The 23,519-nt window shown below is 37.8% G+C and overlaps 1 protein-coding gene across 9 annotated transcripts in view; it reads left to right on the top strand.

The window, feature by feature from the left end:
* The window catches only part of TNS3 (tensin 3), a 511,962-nt gene that overhangs the window by 270,790 nt on the left and 217,653 nt on the right, over positions 1-23,519 (top strand). For 7 of the 9 annotated variants that reach the window (XM_072598110.1, XM_072598117.1, XM_072598114.1 and 4 more), the window contains one exon: positions 22,141-22,179. The exons of 1 other annotated variant lie outside the window; for it this stretch is intronic. In XM_072598110.1, the coding sequence (XP_072454211.1) occupies positions 22,141-22,179 (39 nt within the window). Of the gene's footprint in view, positions 1-11,882; positions 13,132-22,140; positions 22,180-23,519 lie in introns of those variants that run through there. One more of the 9 variants, XM_072598118.1, reaches the window with a different exon arrangement.

Genomic DNA, 23,519 nt, shown 5'->3' with positions numbered 1-23,519 from the left:
GAACACCATGAAGAAAGGGGTCTAACAGTGGGATGTGGTTTGCCCAAGAGCACTTTGCTAGGATACTTTGATTCTAGTTCCTGCTCTAGTGACAGATAGAGCAGGGAGTAAAGGACTTGTGTGCTGTAAGAAGTGATGAATTGGTGAATTTTAGAAAAACATGGAAAGATTTGCATGAAATAACGAAGAGTGAAATGAGCAGAGCCGAGAGATCATTGTATACAATAACAGCAATATTATTTGAAAGATGACTGTGAATGACCAAGTTGTTCTGAATATTATAAATACTCAAAGGACTTGCTTGGGGAATTTCTAGGTTGTTACTTACTTTGCAACTCATAGCCTTAGAAAGTTGTCTGGGACACTGAGAGGTTAATTGACTTGCCCAGGGTCACACAGCTAGTGTTTGTTGGAGGCAGAACTTGGACCCAGGTCTTCCTTCCTGAGTCCAGTTTTCTTCTCATGGTGTTTTGTAGCTTCTGGAGGCCAAATAGCAGGACCAGTAGCATTTGATGGGAAAACTGAGGTAGGCAAAGGTTAAATGAGATAATAAAAACACATATCCCAATGTTTTTGTAAGGATTTACAGTATTGGTAAAGTGCTTTGAAATCCTTACGGTACTATATAAATGTACTGTTATCATTATATAAATTATGCTCTATATGTTATATAGATGTATTATTATTATAAGGTACTACTATCATTAGCTATGTAACACTTTAAGGTTGTAAGGTTAACTCATTTGATTTTTACAGCAACCCTCCCATTATCCTCATGATCATTTACTGAATCAGAGAGCGCTTAAGTGACATACCCAGGGTCACATAGCTAGCATCTGAGGCTGGATTTGATTGCAGCATCTCCAGACTACATACCAAGTTGTCAAAAAGTTGATGTTAAAGAATATCATTGGGGAAGCTTTTATGTCATATTACATGGCACTGTTGGCAATGGTCCATGATAGGACCTTATAGAAGGGACATTCTGGACAATCCAAAAATGTATCTGGTGTTGGCAACGGAGAAGTGGGCAGATAAAAAGGAGTCTTCCTTACGAGGCCCCTGAGAAATGTAGGTAGTATTTTCAGACAGGTCTGATCCTGTCACCTCTATTAAGATTTTTTCTTGGCAGCAGCTCCATGGCAAGGGAGACAAGTACACATTTAGCAGCTCCAGTAGAAGAACATGATGCCCTTTGAGTTGGTGAATGTTTGTTTCACTGGGACTCACTGCTCCCTCTTATCATATCCTAAGAATGTAAGTTGGCATGTTGGTGTGTGAAAAGATGCAGTGTTATTAAAGGCATGCTCAGATCATGGCAGATCCCTGCATAGCTGAGTGAAATGCTTAATTTAAGTGAATAAACTAGGGAGTTACAATTTTTCTAGTTACCTGCTAACCTACCTGTATCTTTTTTTTAAAATAACATTCTTTGTACATCTTAAAGCTCAAAGGGGAAGGGAATAGACATTAATATAGTGCCTACTGTGTGTGTGGAGCAGTAGATAGAATGCTAGACCCAGAGTCAGGAAGACTCATCTCCCTGGGTTCAAATCTGGTCTCAGACACTTACTAGCTGTTTGACCTTGGGCAAGTCACTTAACTCAGTTTGCCTCAGTTTCCTCATCTGTAAAATGAACTGGAGAAGGAAATAGCAAATCATTCCATTATCTCTGCCAAGAAATTTCAAAATGGGGTCACTAAGAGTTGGATGCAAGTGAAACTGATAAGTACAATAACTCTGTGCTAAGCATTTTGTAGATATTATTATTAAATAATCCTCATAAGAACCCTGTGAGGTAGGTGCCATTATTATCCCCATTTTATAGTTGAGGAAGCTAAGGAAAACAGAGTCGACAGTCAGTAAATATTCAAGGCCATATTTGAACTTACTGACTCCAGTCAGTGCTTTCTCTCTTGTGCCCTGTAGATGCCATACTGTAAAAATGTGATCTATTTTATCTGGCATGACTATGTCTCATGAAATCCTCTTCCTTTGAATGTTCTGTGAATGAGAGGAGACATTAGATGATGGAGCAATTTTGAAGTATTTGAAGACCTATGTATGGGAGATAAGATTCAGTGTAGAATTAAGAAGTAGGGTGAAAAACTGCATAGAATTTACATTTGATGTAATTCTCCTCAGCTATTGCTTAGATTCTGTTGCAGTAGCTACTTAATTACCTTCCTTGCCTTGAGTCTCTTACCTCTCCTTTCTCTTGTCTAGGTACCTAGATGAATTCAGTGGTATTTTTTTATTTTGAATAGTGTTAGGATTCCTTGGTGCATTTCCAAAATGGCAGCCATTTATAGGAGGAAGAGTGAAATTTTCTTTTATTACCTATTTTCTCTGGGAGCCTATTCACTTGCTTGTTCTCAACTAAGAAGTGATTTCCCCTAATGTTTTCTGGGTTATATTGCCAACCCAACATATACTTCATTGAGTAAAAACAGAAGTGTGGTTGCAGTGGAGTTAAACTGTAATGGAGTCTAGTTACAATTTTTGTAATAATGCTATAATATTATCCTCATATCAGTTTGTTTAATATGTGCAGAGTATTTATGGGGTAAAACTTTCCAGCTATCTCTTGAAGGGGAAGGAAAATATCCATTTAATACATTAACTTTTGTAGCTTAAATATTGACCAGCCAGTCCTGTGACTACCTCATTATGGAGCCATCAGCTCAAAGTTATTCACTGTTTTCTGTTTCTCAGAAAAAAAGAAAGCCCCCCTGCATTCATTGCTACACAATTCCACATCCTGTTCTCTCAGCCAGAGCTGCAGCTGGGATTCCACAAAGCCTGGGAGTTTTCATTGCTGTTTAAAATGTCATCCAGGGCATGAGTCTGTGCTCAACAGGCTATGAACCAGCCTCGTCTGCCTTGGCTAAATTTGAGAGAGCTCATTCTGTGCTCAGGGACTTGTGGAGAAGAAATTAATCCCTAGGGCATCTAGATAAGGGTGCTAGGAATCAGTGGGAAAGGGGAGGAAAGGAATTATGCTAAGTGGCCTTACCCCATCAGTCGGCATGTAAGTAGAGGAAGACTAAAAGCTCACATTCTTTTCCTGGAATTCATCAAGTTCTTAAGCACTACTGTCACTTTAGGGGTCATTTGGTCTTCCTGGTTCCTTTGGGAAAGCAATCAATCAATGACATACGTTTATTAATGTCTGCTGTGTACAGGATAGTGGCACAGGGGAGGAGGATACCTACCTACCCACTAAGGTAGAATAGTTTCCTGGAGAAGATCACATTTGAGGTGAAGGTGGGATGGTACACCACTCTCTCCCCTTGCCTCCATAACTTAACATCTCCCCACTCCAGATTTCACAGGGTACTTCACTGGGTACTTTGTAATATAATGTGCACTTATATTATTGTTTATTGGAGCTATCAGTGTTGATATCTTCAGTCATAGGATCATAGATTAAGAGCTAGGGTGTCTGTGGTGGTGGGGAGAATTTTAGCAGCTGTCTAGTCTGGTTCCTTCATATTGCCAAGAAGGAAATTGATGCTCTGAAAGGTTAATTGACTTGCCCACTTTCACACAGGTAGTAAGTTGCAGAGCTGAGGATTTTGATGGGAAATCTTATAATTCCATGTTCAACACCCTTTCAAGTACATGTCAACTCGATTGTCTGCTCCTGGACAGCAGGGGAACTCTTTTATGAAGCATCATGTTGTCACTGGTGCCTCTTAGGTTAGTTTTTACACCATAGACATCCAAGACACGTTTGCTTTATTGGAATTGTTGAGATTACAGAAGGGCTTCCTTTCATGTAACATGAGGAAAAACTTTATCACTGTTGAAACCATCCAAAAATGGAAAGTTCTCCCTTCAGGACTATTTTCTTATCTCTAGAGATCCTTAAACAGTGACTAGAGGACCACTTGTTAGAGATTATGTAGATGCCATATATGGTTCTGATGTGTGTTTAGTTATATGATTTCTGAGTTTTCATCTAACTTTTCAGATTCAAAGACGTTTTGTAGAGCTTGTGTTCTGTATTCATTCTCGTAGTTTTGTTTTTCTGTTTCTTTTAATGTTTTGTGTGTACCAGTCTTTTTTAGTTAGATTGTAAATTCATTGGGGTCAGGCCCCTTTAGTTAATGAGTTTGCTGGGTTAAATTTTATTATTATAGTGCAGGGTACATAGTAGATACTAGCGTGGGTCAACGTGTTGAACTGAATTATTAAATTGGCTTACACATTGTATCTATAAATTCCTCAGCTACAAGGCCATATTCCCTGAAAAGCATGGACTTTTGTTTATTAAATTGTATTAGTATAATGTTAACGTCCAGTATCTGCCATTATTGAGTTGGACTCTGGGCAAAGAAATAAAAACAAAAGAAAACAGCTGCTCTCTTCAAAAGACTCATGTTCTTTTAGTGAGATGTAACAGGTAAGGTGTATGGAGAGATGCAGACAATAGTGCTAAAGGAGCATTTGAAGAGGGGGAGAACAGTAAGAATTGGAGAGTGGAGAGTGAAGAAGACTTCATTTACTAGATGGCAACCAAGCTGAGTCTTGTAGGAAGACAGATATTTCAAAAGAAGCAGATGAGGAAAGAATACAGTGAAGGTATAGCAGAAGATCTGTATAAATGTAATGAGGCAAGAGATGGAAAATCAAGTCCACTGAACAGTACATAGGCCAATTTGGAAGGCACAGAGAGGAGTAATGCGAGATGAGCTGATAATGGTATATTGCAGTCAAATTTTCTAGAACTTTAAATGCCAGACTAAGGAGCTTGTATTTTGTCTTTGAAGTAATAGGGAGCTATTGAATGTTACTGAGTAGGGAATTGGAAAGGTCAGGTATGTGACCTAGAAGATGATTTCTGAGAGTTGGGAAGGATGGTTCGGATAGTGGAGGAGAGAAGCAGGAAGATAATTTGAAGGCTGTTAGAACAAATTGCAAGATGTGACCTGGATCAGTACTGGGATAATGATCATATAAGTGCAGCTAATAGTGTCATGGAGGTAAATTGACAAGAGCTGGCAACTGATTGAATGAGAAAGCGAGAAAAGTCAGACATGGCTCCAAGGTTATAGATCTGGCTAGCTGGAAGTCTGGTAGTGCCTACAACTGAAACAGACAAGTTTAGGGTAGGGTAGGTTATGTGGAAGATAAAGGGAAATTCTGTTTTTTAAACCTTGAGTGTCACATGTCAATAAGATATGTAGGGGAAAACATCCACAAGTTAGTTAGAAAAGTGAGTTTAACAGAGAGATCTGGGCTGTATTCTTTCTCTTTGTCTCTCTCTCCCTCTCTCACCAGCTTGAGGTAGGGATCAAGTGAATGATTCGTAGAAGTTAGGGGAGGTGGGTGGCTGCCATTCCTAGTTGGTAAGGGGCATGTCATTGTGGAGGAAAAGAGTAAAGATGTTAGTGAGCAAATGACTATGATGGCCCAAGCTTCCAGAAGGGATGGAAAGGAACAATGGTTTGTGCCTTAGTAGATGGAAACTAGTATCTCAGGACTTATGCAAGTGAAAAACATTCATCTGCAGTGAATGTTCAGTTGATTGGAGCAGAGAGATACAGCCTCTCAGTGGATGGTAGTCTGTAGACTTGGATGGTGATGATAATCAGGGGAGTTGGAAGTCACCAGTTCTGGGCAGCCGTTTTTCTTTCCTGTCCCTCATAGTCCCTGTGAGGAGCCTGTGCTAAGACTGGGGCCAAAACGGTTGAATATCAGGTGGCTGTTGGCCTCTTAGGTTTTATGGTGAAGCGACATGGAGGAAGTCTTGATTTCATAGATGGAAAGGAGAACAGTTCATGATGGGGATCCCACTTTTTTGAGACCTCCATGGGTTTTTGGTTATATTTTCTGGATCCAATATTTTGACTGCATCATTTAGAAGTGTGAGGCTGTAGGATTTTAAAAATTTCTTCATGTTTTGTTCTTTTCCAGATACATTTAGAAAACTCCAGATGGCCTTAAAAAAAAAAAAAAACAGGGAGATGATTATGTTATCCTTGAATAAGTAAACATTTCTCTTCATCCCACACTTCCCATACTTAAACTGGCAGCACATGTACATTTTTAACTCCCCTTAGGGGAGAGGTCAAAGAAGAGAAAATGTTGGGGGGAGGTTTTCACAAGGAAAGTGAGGTTTTATTGGGCTTTCGGTTTTTCTGATCATAACTTGGCAGTTGAACCCTTTCAGTTAACGAGATGGTCAATATAACAAAACAGCAAAACACAACACAACTGTGTTGGCTCATTTTTTGAATTTTTCTGTTATTTTATAACAGCTTTGGGTTTTTGGGGGTGGACATATTTCTCTTTAGTTCTTTCTCCATGGTTTCATACTAGTTGCAAACTTCTAAGATGTCCCATTGTAGGTGACAGTCATTGAAAGATCACTGTGCTTAGTTAACATTTACATAGATTTTCCGATATATAATACATTTTACATACACTATCTGGCTCATTTGAAACTCATAGCAAGCCTACGAGTTAGGTGCTGTTGTTGCCTTCAGTTTCTGGATGAAGAAACTGTGACTAAGAAAGTGTAAGTGACTTGCCTAGCATCACATTGCTAGTATTTGAGGCAAAATGAAATTCAAATCTCCCTTACTCCAAGTCCTGCAGATCTGTCTCATGTAGTCTGAAGACATGACATTGAATCTGGGTTATGCTTTTTACTAGTTGACTGACCTTGTACATGCCACTATAAACCTCAGTTTCTCCCTCTTGTGAAATGAATAAGTTGGACAAGATTACCGCTAAATTTCTTTATTTTCCAAATACTATGATCTGTAAAATGGGCATCATAGTCTTTCTATGTGACCTATTTCACAGAGCTGTCATGAAAAAAGTACTTTGAAATGTTATATAATTTTGGGCTTTTTATAATTAGTTAATTCAAAATTATTAAGGACTTGTAGGTAAAAGGCAGGGGCAGCTAGGTGGTTCAGTGGATGGAGTACTAGGCCTGGAGTCAGGAAGATTCATCTTCCTGAGTTCAAATCTAGCCTCAGGCTGTGACCTTGGGCAAGTCACTTAACCCTGTTGGCCTCAATTTCCTCATCAGTAAAATGAGCTAGAAGAAAGAAGTGGCAAACTACTTTGGTATCTTTGCCAAGAAAACCCCAAAGGTCATGAAGGGTCTGACATGACATGGGTAAAAGATTCTTTGCAAAACTGTCCCTGTTCAGTTATTTGCAGACATTGATACATTGGATTAGAAAATCTTTCATGGGATCAGAGATTTAGAATGGGAAGGGGGGGGACCTTGTAGGTCAGCTAATCAAACCTATTCTCTTTACAGCTGAGGAAACTGAGGTTCTGGGACTTGCTCATAGCTATTAAGTGTCTGATGCAGGATTTGGATTTCAAGTTTAGCACCATCCACTGCACCAGGTCACTTGTCCTAAGACCTAGGGAACCTTTTCCCCTTGTTGGTTTTTATAGTTTTATATTTCATTAGCCTGGAAATAATTCTGGAATTAGATTTCCTGTGATTTTTAAGTTAGTATTGATTTTTTTTCCATTCCTTTTTTATAAGGATATGTTTTATGTTTACGTGTAATCATATGAATCAGAAAGGAAAGAAAGTGGCCTTGTTCCGAATCAATCAATACCAAGAAGTAGGAGTAGTCTGTGGGCTTGGGGCAATGACCAGGTTTATAGTTTCAAGAACAAGACAGGTGTTGTTCTCCTCAGAAGAGAGTACAGACCATACAACCCTGCTTCTTAACTCTTAAGCTGTGAACAGGCAGCTGAAAAAAAAAAAATTAGACAGTCCTAAAAGCTGCTCATTCATCACACAGATAGGCTTACAGAGTGGTAGGCTTCTGTTTATTGAAGGACAACCAGTTGCCAGTTTCCTGATTTCACAGGTTACATTGTGAGGGAGTCTGCTCTTTGCCAATTAAAATCAGAATTACCTGTTTGACCTCTGAAGAACACAGCTGGAGGGGTGTGAGAGAGAAAAAAGTGTTTGATCACAGAAATGCCACTGACCTTCTGAATGTGTACTAATGACTCCAAAGAGCTGTGAAATTGGCGGTTCCATATTTTGGAGGATATCATATGAAAAGCTTTTAATATTCCTCTTTGGGTCTTGCCATTTTAAGTAGAATTGATGCCTTATAAATCTTCGTAGCCATGACTGGAGGACCCTTTACTTGCAGGGAGAGGAGACTGTAAATTGTTTCAATGTCATGCTTGAAGATTTCAGGAATTATCTGAATGGGAACGGTCAGTGGTGCTCTTCAGGAAGTCTTGTGATTCCAACAATGCCAAACCCCCTACCCCCCAGTGGTCTGAATAATGATTTAGGGAATAAGTTGAAGTTAACTAATGATGTCTTGAAAGAGAAAGACAAAATTCTACTTGCCAATTAAAATAGTTATGATAACTCATATTTACCTAATGCCTTTGCAGTTTTATAAAATGCTACAAAGTGGGCCGTAGAAGCGTCGTTATCCAGTTTTTAATCCTGATGTAAAATATTCAGAATCCAGAATAGATGGAGCACTGGACTTGGAGTGAGGAAGGCTTGAGTTCAAACCCTGTCTCAGGCTCTTACTTGCTTCTGTGATCCTGGGCTAATTATTTTAACTCCTTGGAGCTCAGTTTCCCCATTTGTTAAATGGAGAAAATTAATAGCACTTAGCTGCTAGGGTAGTTGTGAAGATAAAACAAGGCAATACTTATAAGGTGCTTTGCAAATCTTGGAGCTCTATCCAAGTGTTTGCATGTCATTATTCCTTCTGAAGGCTCCACTACATACTTCATGAATCTTCCCTGGCCTCCCCAGGTGAAAGTATCCTTTTCTTCCTCAGATTCTCACAGTGTATTTATTTTATTTGCATCTCTCTTTGTACCTTGTCCTCCCTTCTTCCTTTCTACCACCCTCAGAGATCTGGAGATGAGAAGAGCCTTGGCAGTCACCCAGTCCAACTCTCTCCTTTTCAGGAAACTGAGGGACTAAGGTGAAAATTTACCAGAAGTCAGTAGGCATTGTGTGGCAAAGTCCGGATTTGAACCTAGGCCTTCTGACTCCCAAGTCAGTGCTCTTTGTCCACCATACTGCATATGTCTCGTTTTCAGCTTACTACCTCATAGAATCTAAGGAGGGTGTAATCTCCTATAAGGAAAGTAGTTTTTTTATGCTTTGCAACTAAAGGTTACTAAAACAAACCTAGCACAATGTCTTAAACATCTTAATAAGTATTTGTTGAATTGAATTTTCACAGATGAGAGAAGTTAAGTGATTTGCTCAAGGTCATAGATCTCCAGTAGAGTTCTAACCAAATTGGAACTCAGGTCTTCTTTTTCAAAATTTATTTGGAGTTTAAGAAATAAAACAATCATCTCCATAATACAGTAGAAAAGAAAAAAAGATTATTGTACATGAAGCTGTAAATCTATGAAGTACAACTTGCTATTCCTTATAAATACATAATACAGTTACCATATAGCTTTCTTTTTGAAATTTTTTCTCTCCCTCCCACCCTAGAGATGGTTACCATTAAACAGAAATAGGTTGTGTGTGTGTGTGTGTGTGTGTGTGTGTGTGTGTGTGTGTGTGTGTGTGTGTGTGTGTAATCATTCTATGCTTCTATTTATTAGTTCTTCTTCTGGATGCAGATAGTGTCTTTCTTTATAGGTCTTTTGTAGGCACTTATAATAGTCAGAATGACTTAGCTCCTCAGAGTTGTTCTTCAAACAGTAATGCTGCTAATGTACACAGTGTTCTCCTGGCTCTCTGTATTTCACTCTTCGTTATTTCGTTCAGGTCTATCCATGTTTCCCTAAGATCATGAGCTCATATTTCTTATAGCACAGCAGTATTTCATCGCTGTCATGTGCCACACACTTTCAGCCAGGTCTTCTTACTCCAGGTTATAGGTTCTTTTGCATTACTCTTTCTAGGCTAAGCCCATGATGACCCTGCTTTTAGGGGATAAGGCTCACTCTGCTGTAACCCTGATGGTAATAGATAAGGATTACAGCACACCATAGAGCTGGACCTCTTCATTCGTCTAGTTAAACCTTCTCTTTTATTTTTACTATGAAAGAACTGAGACTCAGAGTAAAGTATGATATCCATGTTATCAATGTTTTCAGTTAACAGCAGTGGCTTCACCTCATAGAAGTTGCTTTGTTTATGGGAGTATGATTTGTATTAGCCAGTATATAACTATGGAGCTTACCCAAACACCTATGGTGACTGATACTTTTAAGGCCCCGGGACCCTGAGATGTTGGGCACGTTCTTGGTGGCTTTCATCCCAACTTCCTTGTGGTTCCTGCCCTAAAGATTATCTATGATTAAGAAAAGAATAAATCAAGCATCACTTTCTGTTTATTGAATACCTATTATTTTCACAACATTTTCTTCCCAGCACTTTGAGAGATAGAAAGGAATTGAATTGAGAAGTCATTAGGAATCTATGATAGGTGGAGTCCCGCACTAAACTGTTGGGCAACAAAGATGAAAAAAAACCCCAGAATTTTTTGTCTCAAAGGATTTTAATTTATTCATATATGTAGGCAACTCTAGAAGAAGTTAGTGCTTAAGAATGGTGAGCCAACAAGACCTGAGAAAGTTGAAGATATTCATAAACTGAAGGGAACAGAGGAGGCTTGAATATTCCTTTTGCAGTTGTGCGAGGGGTAGATTGGGAAGTGAAAAGTCTAAAGGCCAGCTGTTATTGTTGCTTGATCATATCAGTTGTGTGTTGACTCTTTGGACCCCATTTGGGATTTTCGGTGTGTAAGGCAAGACTTGAACTTAGGTCTTCTTGACTCCAAATCTGTATATCTTTGGCCTTCTACTTTCCAATAATTTTATTAATAATTTAGATGAATGAATAGGTCACATGTTTATGAGAGTTGCAGATGGTATGAATCTGGGGCATGTTGGATGACAGAATCAAAAGCCATAAAAGTTCTCCACAAGTTAAACTGATGGACACATGGGATTAAATTTGATGTAGATAAATGTACATTTGCTTTGGATTAGGGTAGAAAAATCAACATTGCAATTACGAGATTAAGGAATATGATCAGACAGCAGTTCAGAAGTAGATCTTAGGAAAGCAACCTCAGTGTGAGTATATAATTTTGCCAAAAAAAAAAAAAAAGATAATTTGACCCTAGGCTAGCTTAAAAGAAATATTAGTCACTAGAATAATGGATTTTCTGTTTTTATGCATTCTTTCTTAATCAGATGATATTTAGATTATTGTGTTTTATATCACATTTTAAAGAAGGACACTGATAAGCTGGAACTAGGTCAAAGGAGAAAGATGACGATACTGAGGGGACTGTATATAATGTCCCAAGAGGATTGGGTAAAGAAACTTAGATCATGAGATTATTCATTGTTCAACTCTATGGGTGTTCTTGACAAAGATACTGGAGTGCTTTGCCATTTCCTTCTCTTGCTCATTTTGCAGATAAGAAACTAAGGCAACAAGGGTTAATTTACATGCCCAGGGTCACATAACTAGTAAGTGTTTGAGGCTCGATTTGAACTCATGAAGATGAATCTTCATGATCCAAAGTCTAGTGTTCTTATCCACTGTGTCACCTAGCTGGTAGGCCTTTGAGCCCCTGGAAAGGACAGTTTATGTGGGATGCAATAGCTACCTTCAAGCATGTGAAAGACTGTGATGTAGAAGAATGATTAAATTTGTTCTACTTGGACCCAGGGTACAGATCATTAGAGTACTTGATAGAAGTTGGCTTAGTGAGGTTTCTGTTTAATGTAAAGGAAAACGTTAATAATTAGAGTAATCCAGAAATGAAATGGACTTTCTTTGTACTGATTTCTCATTAATAAGGATTTTCCAAGTCAAAGCAGGGTTATTATATGTAGGCATTAAAGAAGATATTCTTGGTCCAATATGAACTGTATAGTTTCTGAAGGCCTTTCTAGCTCTGAAAAGAGTTAGGCTTAACTTAGGCTAGCTTAAAGTTAGCCTAAGTTAGAAGTTGTTTGTAGACAATATTGACCTTTTCCCCAACAGAAGGTTAATAAGTTCTTTTAAGTCAGAGACTATTTTCATCTTTGTCCTTGTAGCCTGGGATTTAGTGCCCAGGGTGACCATTTGGCCAACATCTAGTCAGCACTTAAGAAATGTTTATTTAATTAAATTGAGCCATTGTAGGATTGGAAACAGTGAAAGGATGATTTAAAATTATTTGAGGAAGATTAGTCAAGCAATGGTATATACAGATTAGATCCTAGGAGAGAAAGACTGGAGTGGGGTTTACAGGCTAGCAGACTTTTACCATAATTGAATCTTTAGATGATCAGATTCTGTAAGACGATGGTAACAGGAGGGAAGTGAAAGAGAGTCAATCTGAGAGCGATTTTGAAGGAAGAATATAATGTTACTAGAAAAAGAAAAACACAGTACTATGCTGAATTAGAAATAGTATACAAAATGGAAGAACTGAAAGATCATTTTGCTCCTCTAAAGGGCATTGTTCAGGCTTTTATTAAGGAAGTTGGACTTGGAATCAGGAAAACTTATGTTCATGAGTTCATATCTGGCCTTACTAGCTGTGTGACCCTGGGCAAGTCACTTAGCCCTGTTTGCCTCAGTTTCCTTGTCTGTAAAATGAGCTGGAGAAGGAAGTAGCAAACCACTCAATCGTCTTTGCCAAGAAAAGCCCAAATGGGGTCAAGAAGAGCCTGAAATGACTAAACAACAGTAACAACAGACTCCTCTTAAGTTTTGGAATGGGTTCTTAAAGATATGAAAAAATTTGGAGAGAATTCAAAGAGCCACAGAAATGATTAAAAAGATGGAAAATGTGACTTGTGGAGGAAAAGTTAGAGGAATTGTGATTACCCTAACGATGACTAGACTGATGGATAATGTTGATTTGAACCAAGGATTTTTGAAGTGTATGAAGGATCATTAACGGGAGATGGGGAACAGATGTCATTTCTGGTTTGGACTGGGGAAAAAATCCACCAGTGTGATTACAGGAGAAATTCAGTTATAAAGAAGAGTGTTGTGACTGAAAGGTATACAAACCACTGGATTGGGTTACTGAGAGAAGTTGTGGAATATAGCTATTTAAGGCTGTTTGTCTGTTTGGAATATTTTAGTAGCAAGATCTACTAGTGTGGCAATTGAATCTGACCAGGTATGCACTACTCTGCTTCTTTCTTCCTCATCTATCTGAAGAGGAGGGAAGTTTGTTTCCTCATCTATTTTCTAGTGCAAGATGAATTGTTACAGATAGTTAAATTCCTTTCTCTCTCTAAGGGTTGGTTTCATTTATACAATTGTAGTTACCCTATAGATTTTTTTTTTTCCTATTTCTGTATCCTTCAGACCAATTTTTTTTTCTCCACAGAGTTTGGATGTTATCATTTAAATGTGATAGCAGCTTTGGGTCATTTAAGTTGATGATTAAGATTTACTCTTAACTATCTAACATTTAAGAATTTAGCAGTAGGAACTTGACCAGACATTTTCTCACCACTTTTAGTTGACTATCCTTTGTCATCTCTGAGGTGCTCATTATTCTTTAGTAGAATATTATTACAATTCATCAGGCAGATGTTTCTTTTTCAGAATGATTTTGACTTCTGTTTGGTAAAAAATAGGTGCTAGTGTTCATGAAATCATGAAGATTTCAGGACTATTATGGAAAAGCATTTACTCATTCATCTGTTCATTGTCCTTTTATTCTAGGGAATGGTTTAGGACTCATTCTGTAGGCTTCAAGACTTGGTATTTGCTTCTTGAATCTTCCTGTGTTGTGTTCCTGGTGATCCTATCTACTCTCATGATCTACTACTCACTGATCTCTTCTTCCAAATTACCTCCAAAGGAAGAGTTGACCTTTCTCCTGAGCACTCTTTTTCCATCTTTCTTAATTTTTTTGTTTTTGCTCTGTGAGTATTTGCTGATATTTTACTATAATTGTCCTTAAAAATTAACATGCCCAATTTCAAATTCTGTTTCTTCTTCAAATGCTCTAGTATGTTAAGCCACTTTGTACATAACAACTAAATAATCTATTTTTATGTAAGTTCCCAAATCAGCCCATAATTCTGATTTCACTGTCAGCAAAATTTCAGTTCTAGACTTATGCTTAGCATTGAACTCTTAGGATCATTTTTGATTCTTTTTTCTTTCTCACCACCATACACCCATCACTCATTAAGTTTAATGAATTCTGTTGTCTAACTTTCTCTCACCTTTTTTCTCTTTCCATTTTTCCTAGATTGCAATGATAGCTTCCTGAATTATTTCCTAGTATTTTGTCTTCACTCCTGCCCAATCTATCCTCTAATAATCTTCCTAAGATACACATTTATCATGGCATTTTTTTGCATACAAATTTTAAAGAGCTGTGCATTGTGTGAGACTTAAAAGCCAAACTTGTTAGGCAAACATGGCCATCCATGATTTTACCTTTCTTTCCAGCCTTAACTCCATCTCCCCTCTGTGTACCCTGTACTAAATAGAGTACTGAAGTTTCCGACCTTTTTTCTCCCTTTTTCATTTTCATTTTCCCTTCCATGCCTATGAAAATTCCTTTAAAGCCCAGCTCACATACCATTTTCCTGAAGTCTTACCATAGCATTTTGCACACACTTCTCTTATAAGACTTCAGGTCATCCTACTTGCCATTGCAGATTTTTGTGCCTGTCTCTTATTTCCTCTTCTCAACTGTATTAATCATTCTTGTACCCCCATATTGCCTAACAATGAGCCTCCTACATCGTAGGCACTCAAAAGTGTTTTTCTAAGAAATGAAATAATGCATTTTCCTTAATTCTCTGCTGACATTTGCTAACTGTTAATCATATTTCTTCCTTCCAGCACTCAGAAAACTGCATTTGGGACTTTCCAAGCTTTTTCTTTCATAAAACTGAACGAGAACCATTTGTTTCTCTCTATTGGGAGGTATCAGGATAATAGGAATCTTTTCTTTTGGTCTCCAAGCTCTCCTATAGATTTGTCAAGGAAGCCTGAGGTTGTCTTATTTTTGTGTTTAGTGTTAATTAATCATTAAGTCTGACTGCAAAGCAAGTGAACTACTCTTTAGAAACTTAATGTCTCTGCTGGAGCAGTTGATCTGTTCTGTAGTAACCAATCTACTACTTAATTCTGTTCAAGTTATATAGTTAGTATAATACTGCTAAGTACATAATGAAGTTTCAGATTATAGAAACTATAGAAATCATAGTCACAATTTTTACCGTATCAATAAAAATATATATAATAGCACTAAAGCATGTGAATATTCCTGTTCAAAGTATGCATTTTCTTCATTTTGCATTTTAGTACAGAAGCATTTAGTGATTTGCCCATAGTCAGTCACACTGCTAATAAATGTTGTATTCTACTGTCAAAACCAAGTTTTCTGACCTTCCTGTACAATATTCTCTGTATTAGGCCTTGTTGCCAATAGTAGTGGTGGTGGTAATAGTAGTAAAATTTAGGAGTAGCAGCAGTAACAGCAATTATAATAAAGTACTTGATAGTCTTGGCCAAATCAGCTAAATAAAGCCACATTTTTTTTTACTTGTTTTTCTCCAGTTTTATATGGGTTTTGACTGGTCCGTGTACAAACCCTAAATTCTATTTGGCAAATAGAACATGTGTTTGAGATGACTAGAGCTAGGATCAAATGCTTTATTCTGTAAGACTGGAAGAAATCTTAGAAATAATCTAGTCCAATCTATTCCTACACTAGAATACCCTGCTGATCATCCCAGAAAAGTGTTTATCCCAGCTCTGTTTGAAGATCTCCAGTTAGGAGGAACCTTCTCTTTAACAAGGGAACCCAAACTACTTGTTGCAAAGTTCAGATTGATAGGGAATATTCTTTGAATCAAGGAAAAATTTTCATTGTTTTGCATGCATTCTTTGGTCAAGAAGAAAAGATATCGCTTAGGAGAAAGGTTTTGTAAAAATAGAAGATGTTATTCAATTTTTCTTTCGTTAAATTCTTCCTTTCATTTGTTTTCTTTCTTTCTGTCATTATGTTGCACAGATCTTGGCCTTGTCAGACTAACAAGGTTGTTCAGTGACCTGTGATAAAAATCAAACTCTGCCTGGGCATTCAAGGCCTTCTGTGACATAAGCTCCATGCTTCCCTTTCAGAGCTTTCCCTATCTTGTATTGCTTCCTTCTACTGAATGGAACCACTGAAAACCCCCTACAGTCCCCTTCCTCTTTGTTCTCATTGCTTCCCTATGTCCTGAACTGTCTCATTTGCCTGTTCTCATTATAATGTTACCGATACTTTAAAATGCAGCTTAAACATGACCTCCTCCGTGTAGTTTTCCCTGATCTTTTGAATTAATAATGATCAATCAATTAAAAGACATTTACTAAGTACCTACATATGCCACAAATTGTGCAAAGTGCTGGGGATACAATAAGAGGCAAAAGACATTCCCTGCCCTTGAGAAACTTACCATTTAAAGGGGAAGACAATATATACAAATATATATGAACAAGCTATATACAGGATAAATAGGATATAATTAACAGAGGGAAGGTACTGGAATTAAGAGAGGTTGAGGAAGGCTTTCTGTAGAAGGTGAGGTTTTCGCTGAGACTTAAAGGAAGTCAGGGAAGTCAGTAATTGGAGCGTAGGAGGAGAGAACAGATAGAGAAAATGCCTGTAACTGAGAAACAGAGTCTCTTAATGGTAGAAATGCCAGCTGGCGAGGGTCACTGGATCAAGTACATATCAGGTAGGGAGGTGTAAGAAGACTGGAAAAGATAAAACAGGATTGTGTTATGAAGGGCTTTGAATGCCAAACAAGCATTTTATATTTGGTTCTGGACACAATAGGAAACCATTGGAGTTTACTGAGTAGAGAAGTGACATGATGGGACCTAAGCTTTAGGAAAATCACTTTAGTGGCTGCCTGGAAGAAGGACTGGAGTGGGGAGAAACTTGAGGCAGGCAGACCTACCAGCATGCTATTACAGTAGTCCCGGCTTGAAATGATGAAGGCCTACACCAGAGTAGGGACAGGGTCAGAGTGTCTCCCTCTACTCCTAACCCCACAAAAGACTTATCATTACATACTAATGGGACCATAGATCTAGAGTAGGAAGGGACTTCAAAGTCTATCTAGTTTATTATTTCCTTTTCAAAAATGAGAAAGTAAGGTAAGAGAATTGCAAAGTCACAAAGGTGGAATCTGAATTCATGATTTCTGACTGTGGAGTAAGTACTCTTTCCAGTAGATCAGTTTTAAATTTTTGTGCACATGCCATAGATTAGTTTTGTATTATAATCATGTGATTGTGTGTTTTATTGCCTATTAGATTATAAGCTCTTTGAGGCCTCGGACCATGTTTTACACAAACTTGATATAATCTCCAGCTTGATACTGCACATAGTACATACTTAATAAATGTCTCTTGATTAAGTTGAATTAATAGTGTTTGTGAAATATTTATTTTGGTATCAGGTACCTATCCTTGATTGAGCAAATAGTATATGATTAGCAGGGTCATGAGCAACTCTGGTGCAATTGCTTCTCTAATCCTCTCCCCCTGACTAACATGCCCCCTCCAAAAAGAACTATTTTTGAGGAAGGGTTGTTGGTCTCATGAGTAATTATTTTAAATCAATAATATTTCTGATATTTTCCAGTTCAGCCAGTGAAGGTTAATGGTGGATTTATGAATACAAAGGCCAAGGTTTGGTTGGTATCTTTTTTATCTTTCATGTGAATCCTACAGTTAAGTAAACTCTTGACTTACCCTGATACCCATGCTATTAGGGGGAGGACCTCAGCCAATGAAAACATAAGCCTTCTGTGGTATTACTTAATAGTATCTGATGGCAGAGTTATTCTGTTCCCTGTGGTGTCTTTCTACTCTAATTACATACTTTGGAACCAATAATTTAAGGGAAGCAAGTGTCAATAAAACTTTCTTTAATTTTACCAACTTCAAAGGGTCCATAAACTATACAAATGACTGGAATGCTCCAGTTGATTTTTGAATGAAATTTTATTTTCATTTTTAGATGATCAACCTTAGACCTCTGTAATTTAACACAGACAAGCAAAATCTGGGATGTAAATTATCCTTCTCCCCCCTATTTTACTGCCTTGCTGTTTGACTTTTAGCATGGAATTAATAAAAATTTGGCAGCTCGGTGGCACAGTCGATAGAATGCCTGAAGTCAGGAAGACTTATCTTTATGAGTTGAAATCTGGCCTCAGATACTTCCTAGCTGTGTGACCCTGGGTAAGTAATTTAACCCTGTTTGCCTTAGTTCCTCATCTCTAAAATGAGAGAAGGAAATGGCAAACCACTACATTGCCTTGGCCAGGAAAACCCCAAATGGGGTCACAAAGAGTCAAACATGAGACTGAAAAACTACAGTGAAATTGAAATCTTTTGTGATTTAAATTTCCCATCTCTAAGAACTCCACAGTGATACTAAGTAACCAGACTGGAATTTGGAAGAAATGATTACAGATGTTTATTAATATATAACAGGACATATTTGTTGTATATTTGATCAATTACCATGTTTTTACTCCTTTTAATGAGTACCTGTTTCCTGCTTTGGGCAAGTTTCTAAATGGGGCATTGTAGATCTGAACATTTAAAAAACCAATCAGTACCATCAGGGAGCTTACCTTTTACTCAGGCTGCAAAGGAAAAGCTAAGTTTCAAATAGCTCACCATTCCTTTAAGAATCCAAGGGGATCATGTTTACCGGACCTCACTACTGGGCTAAAGCTGTCAAGCCCAGAAAAAGGTAATCAGGGTGTAATTTGCTTCTTTGCTGTATTTGGCTGTTTGTCTGGACTTGTTTGTGACCCTTAATTAAATTCTGCTCTACAAGTTCACTTGCTGTTAGCTGGTCAAAATGGCCTAAAATTCAAAATGGCAGTACAAGTTCAGCACACATTTGTAAAATAATGACCTCCTTATTACAGAGAACTGAGCCATCATGGTAGGCTGAATTTGGACCTAAGTTCAAAACTCATAGTTACCCCCTTATGCCATCTTAGGCAAATATTCTGTTTCTTGGGGCCTCAGTTTCCTAATCTATAAAATGAATGAGCTGTATGTACCAGAGCATTTCTAATTTCTGGAGAATTTTAGATACCTTTTTGTGAACTTATGAACTCTGTGAGGTGTCCCTTAGACAGATAAAATATTCAAATAAGATGGCTGTTGTCCTCATGGAGCTTGTAATCTAGACATATTTAGCTTGGGTAATAGAAGTTGGGGGTAGAAGAGGATTACATAATAGGTATCTTCAAATATTTGAAAAACCCTTGAGTCAGAATAATAAGATTTGTTTTGCTTGGGTCCAGAGGACAATGGGTAGAAGTTGCAGAGGCAGATTGGAGAGAGAGAGATAGAGACACAGAGAGAGACAGAGAGAGAGACAGAGAGAGAGCGAGAGCACCCCAACACATAAAAAATACTTAATAAATGCTTGGTTTTCTTTCTGCCTGGCTGTCTGCCTGAAGCATTGGACCTATCCCTTTCCTTTATTTTCATCTGTTCTACTGATCGGTTGCTTCAGTCTTGTTACCTTGGTTCTCCTTGGCATGGACCTAATATTTACAGACCCCCTTCTTCTCCATCCTGACAGGCATGTCAGCCTATAAGCTACATAGTAAGGCTGCTTCTGCCCCCTGTTGGCTCCCACACTCAAAAATCCTCTCTGTTTGGCCCTATTTGACCCTATGTATGTAGTCTAGAACCCTGTTTAGTGTTAAAATAATATTTCTGACTCAACAGTAATGGACTCTTTTGATTGTTTACCAGGGCAGCTTATTGTGACCAGATGATACACTTGGATATTTCATTTCTGTGGGTTTTTTTAACCTGTAAAAAGACCTTCCAAGTAGATTTACATGGAATCTGGGGGGAGGGGGCAGAACCTTTTAATCCAGGTAGGTACATGTGTAAATTATTCTCTTTTACCTTATTCCTATGTTCAGAAGTGTACCAAGGATTTCAGATTCAACTTTGTCTCTAGATAATATTCAGTGTTTTGATAGATTAGAAGAAGCCACTTGTGTTAAAAAAAAAAAAAAAAGAGGCTAGAATCCAGGGGTGCTCTCTGATTTGGCTGTGTGGATGTGACTATACTGAAGTCACCAAGCAGGTCTATGTATTTTTACTTGCTCAGATGAACAATCAGTATACCGCAGTACACTTTACCTTCTTTTCACTAGAAGGAGCTTTTCTGATGATAACACAAAAGACTTTGTCAGTGAGGTGTATCACAAACCTTGCCATCACGTAGTTCAACTTTATAAAAATGATCTGGCATATTAGTGTTCCTTAAATGTACAGTGTCTATTTAGAGCCTCATGATCACTGTGGAGTTGAAGTTCCTGGTCATGTCAGTCTATCAGAAGAGCCCTAATCTTCATAATCCAGAGTCTTGGCAGAGGCTGGTACTCCTAGCCTTGGGCAAACATTGTATTTTCTGCTAAGACTTGAGTGTTAACCTTTATCGAACTTCAAACTTGTTCCAACCCTTTTTGTTGCACTTAAAACTGGCCACAGTCACCTGGGGAGCTTTCCACCTTTAGCCATGCAGAATTGACCTGTCTTTTACTGCTTCTGTGCTCTTCTAAGATGAGGCATGTGTTTGCTAAATCCAGAGGAGAGAAAGAGACATCGGTGAAGAGCTCCTTCTGAAAGAGAGCCAGTCTTTTCCTGAGAAACTCAGTTTCTCCACATTGTTTTTGGTGCTCTGAGGTCTCCTGACACAAGCTGTGGATTTATAGGGTAGGACTTTATTCTCTGTATATTTGATCTGTCTCTGAACCCAGTCACTTCTCTGTTAATCTGCTTGATTAATTCCTCATCTGTTCTATGTCCTACAGCAAGCAGTAAAAGCTCTTTTAATTGATTTAAGCTCTCAACATTGGGCATTGCATGGCTCCTCACTTTCCAGAGAGTCAGTTTCCTATACCTGCACAGAATGGCTGCTGGTTTATTTAAAGAAGCTTAGCTTTTAAGTATGGTGGGGCCCTTAACATGTTAGGTTTATTTAAAGCAGGAACCTTCCCTCACTCTGATAATATTTTCCTTTTGTTTTTATTTGGAGTGGGTGGATGGGCAAAATATGGGTTTTGACTTCCTGATACCATATGGCACTAGAGCTCAAACCAGCATAACTCCTAATATTTTTGTGTTTGATTTTTGGAATTTTGTAATTTCATTAAATGAATTTATTGAGCTATTTGCATTACAAGTCACTGATCTGGACACTTGAAGAAATAAAATAAAAATAAAAAAGAGAGCTAGACTCTTTCCTTGATGAACTTACAGTATAGCAGGGAAGGTAATATATACACACGAATGAACATTATATAAAGCAAAATGAGATGCATGAGCAAAGTGAGAGAAAGTGCAAGAAAATAGAATAGGAGGATGTTGCTCCCATTTGGAGGGATCAGGGATTGGTCTGTGGAGGATTTGTACAGTTTTACAGGATGGGTAAAGCTTTGACAGACCAGAAGGACACGTATGTGCATGTGGTAGGCAGAACTGAGGGCTCAGTATAAACAAAGGCATGAAGATAGTCCAGTGTAGCCGTGTTTGCGTAATGTGACTGGCCTGGGATACCTTGTTTGAAAAAGGCTAATGAGAAATAAGCAGATGTAGACATAAAAAAGTAGGTTAAGCCCTATCGCCAAAGACCTTGATCGGTGGCCTAAGGCAGGACTTCCTGATTGCAGATCCAACACTTAACCTGTTTGCTAGCTGTTCTCTGACGTTAGGTATCCTTGGTGATTTTATTGGTTTTTAAGTTTATTAAAGTTACAGTCATAAGTTCACTGTGAAAAAGAATATCAAATTTGTCAAATTGATAATTTCTTCTTTATAGAATTTTACATATAGCAGGAACTTTAGAGACCTTCTAATCCAGAGCCTTCCTATTGGAGTGGAGAAAACTGACATTCAAGAAAGTGAATATACATATACGTGTGTGTGTATACATATATATCCATCTTTCTATAGTTATAGATATAGTTTTTGCCTCTGAACAAAGCTGATATTTCATATTCTTTATTTTTGTATGGGAGAAGAGCTACTGTAAATCTTGAAGCTTTTATGACAATGCTGTATTACAATGCAGCTGGATTGACTGTATTGTTTTTTCTTTTTCATTTCACAGTCTGACAACTCTGATGTATCTGGTCACGTAGCCAGGACAGTAAGTAGTTTTTCTTTCTTGATTAATGTGGATTTTATTACATTGTATTTTGGGCTCATATTTAGTGAATTGTTTTTGCTGATAATTTTCAGCATTACTAGGCATGAGATGTAGAGAAAAAGATAGGAACACTCAGCAATTTCAGGTGCTAGCTAGAATTTTCAGTATCAGCTGAGTTTGTACCTAAAACCTGTAATTTAAAATGAACTTTTGAAATTACAAGTTCAATTATTCCTTTGCATTTGAATAAATATCCCTTGGCTATTTTTTTTTAAAGATACTGTGTTGACCCTCAACTTCTTTAAGCTGAATAATTCTTTTGGACCCATTGGTTCAACCAAGCTCTGACCCAGCCTGAATTTCGGTATTTTGAGTTTTACTCATGTGTGTGTGACCTGGGCAAATCATGTGAGCTCTGTCTGACCTTGATTTCCTTATCTATAAAATAGACATCATAATAGTACCTATCTCCCAGGGATATTGTGAGGATAAAATGAGTTAATATTTGTAAAGGATTTGGCAAACAGTAAAGTGCTATTATTATTATTATTTTCATTATTATTATTATTTGACTGTTCAGCATTTGATTTTTCAGGGGCTGGCATTTTAGTGGGTGTGCTTTGGTCTTTCTGCTACCATTTTAATATATTTAATATAATATAATATAGGCACTCATTAATAGCACTTCAAAGCGTGAAAAAGAATATTCAACAAAAGACATAGGAGTTCTTTTTGCTTTTTGCATGCGTGGGGCAATTGACCTTATTGTTACCATGATGTAGTGGAGAGCATCCTGGATGTGGAGTCCGCAGATTCTTAGACTCCTGGCTCCATCCCTTATTTGCTCTTTGAACAGAGGTAAAAGCTACTTCACCTTTCTGCTTGTTTCCTTTTTCATCCACAGAACCAGCTGTAGTTTTATGCTCCTTAACCTCATAGCTTTCTTCCCCCTGTATGTGTGTGTGTGCATGCATGCGCATGCCACACACACTTAAAAAAATAAAGATGCACATTCTTTCTCTTTCCCCACTCTTCCCTCTACCCTGTGGAGAAAACAAGAAAAAAGAAAACCCCTGTTACAAACACATATAGTCAAAGAAAACAAATTCCCTAATTGGCCAAGTCCAAAGAAATCATCACAGCTTGCTCAATTATTCATTCATTCATTCATTCATTCATTCATTCATTCATTTATTTATTCACTTACTCGGAGAGAAGGCACTTTGTCAGCTGTAAAGCTCTGTGTTTATGTAAGTTGTTACTACAACAAAGCAGATGTTTTGGGGGAAACAGTTTTGTCTTTTCATATGTAACTATGCCATGACAGTTTGGAAGCCAGT

The sequence above is a fragment of the Notamacropus eugenii genome, chromosome 3, assembly GCF_028372415.1.
Source record: "Notamacropus eugenii isolate mMacEug1 chromosome 3, mMacEug1.pri_v2, whole genome shotgun sequence".
In the NCBI taxonomy this organism is placed as follows: Eukaryota; Metazoa; Chordata; class Mammalia; order Diprotodontia; family Macropodidae; genus Notamacropus; species Notamacropus eugenii.
This window is presented reverse-complemented; position numbering and strand designations above follow the sequence as displayed.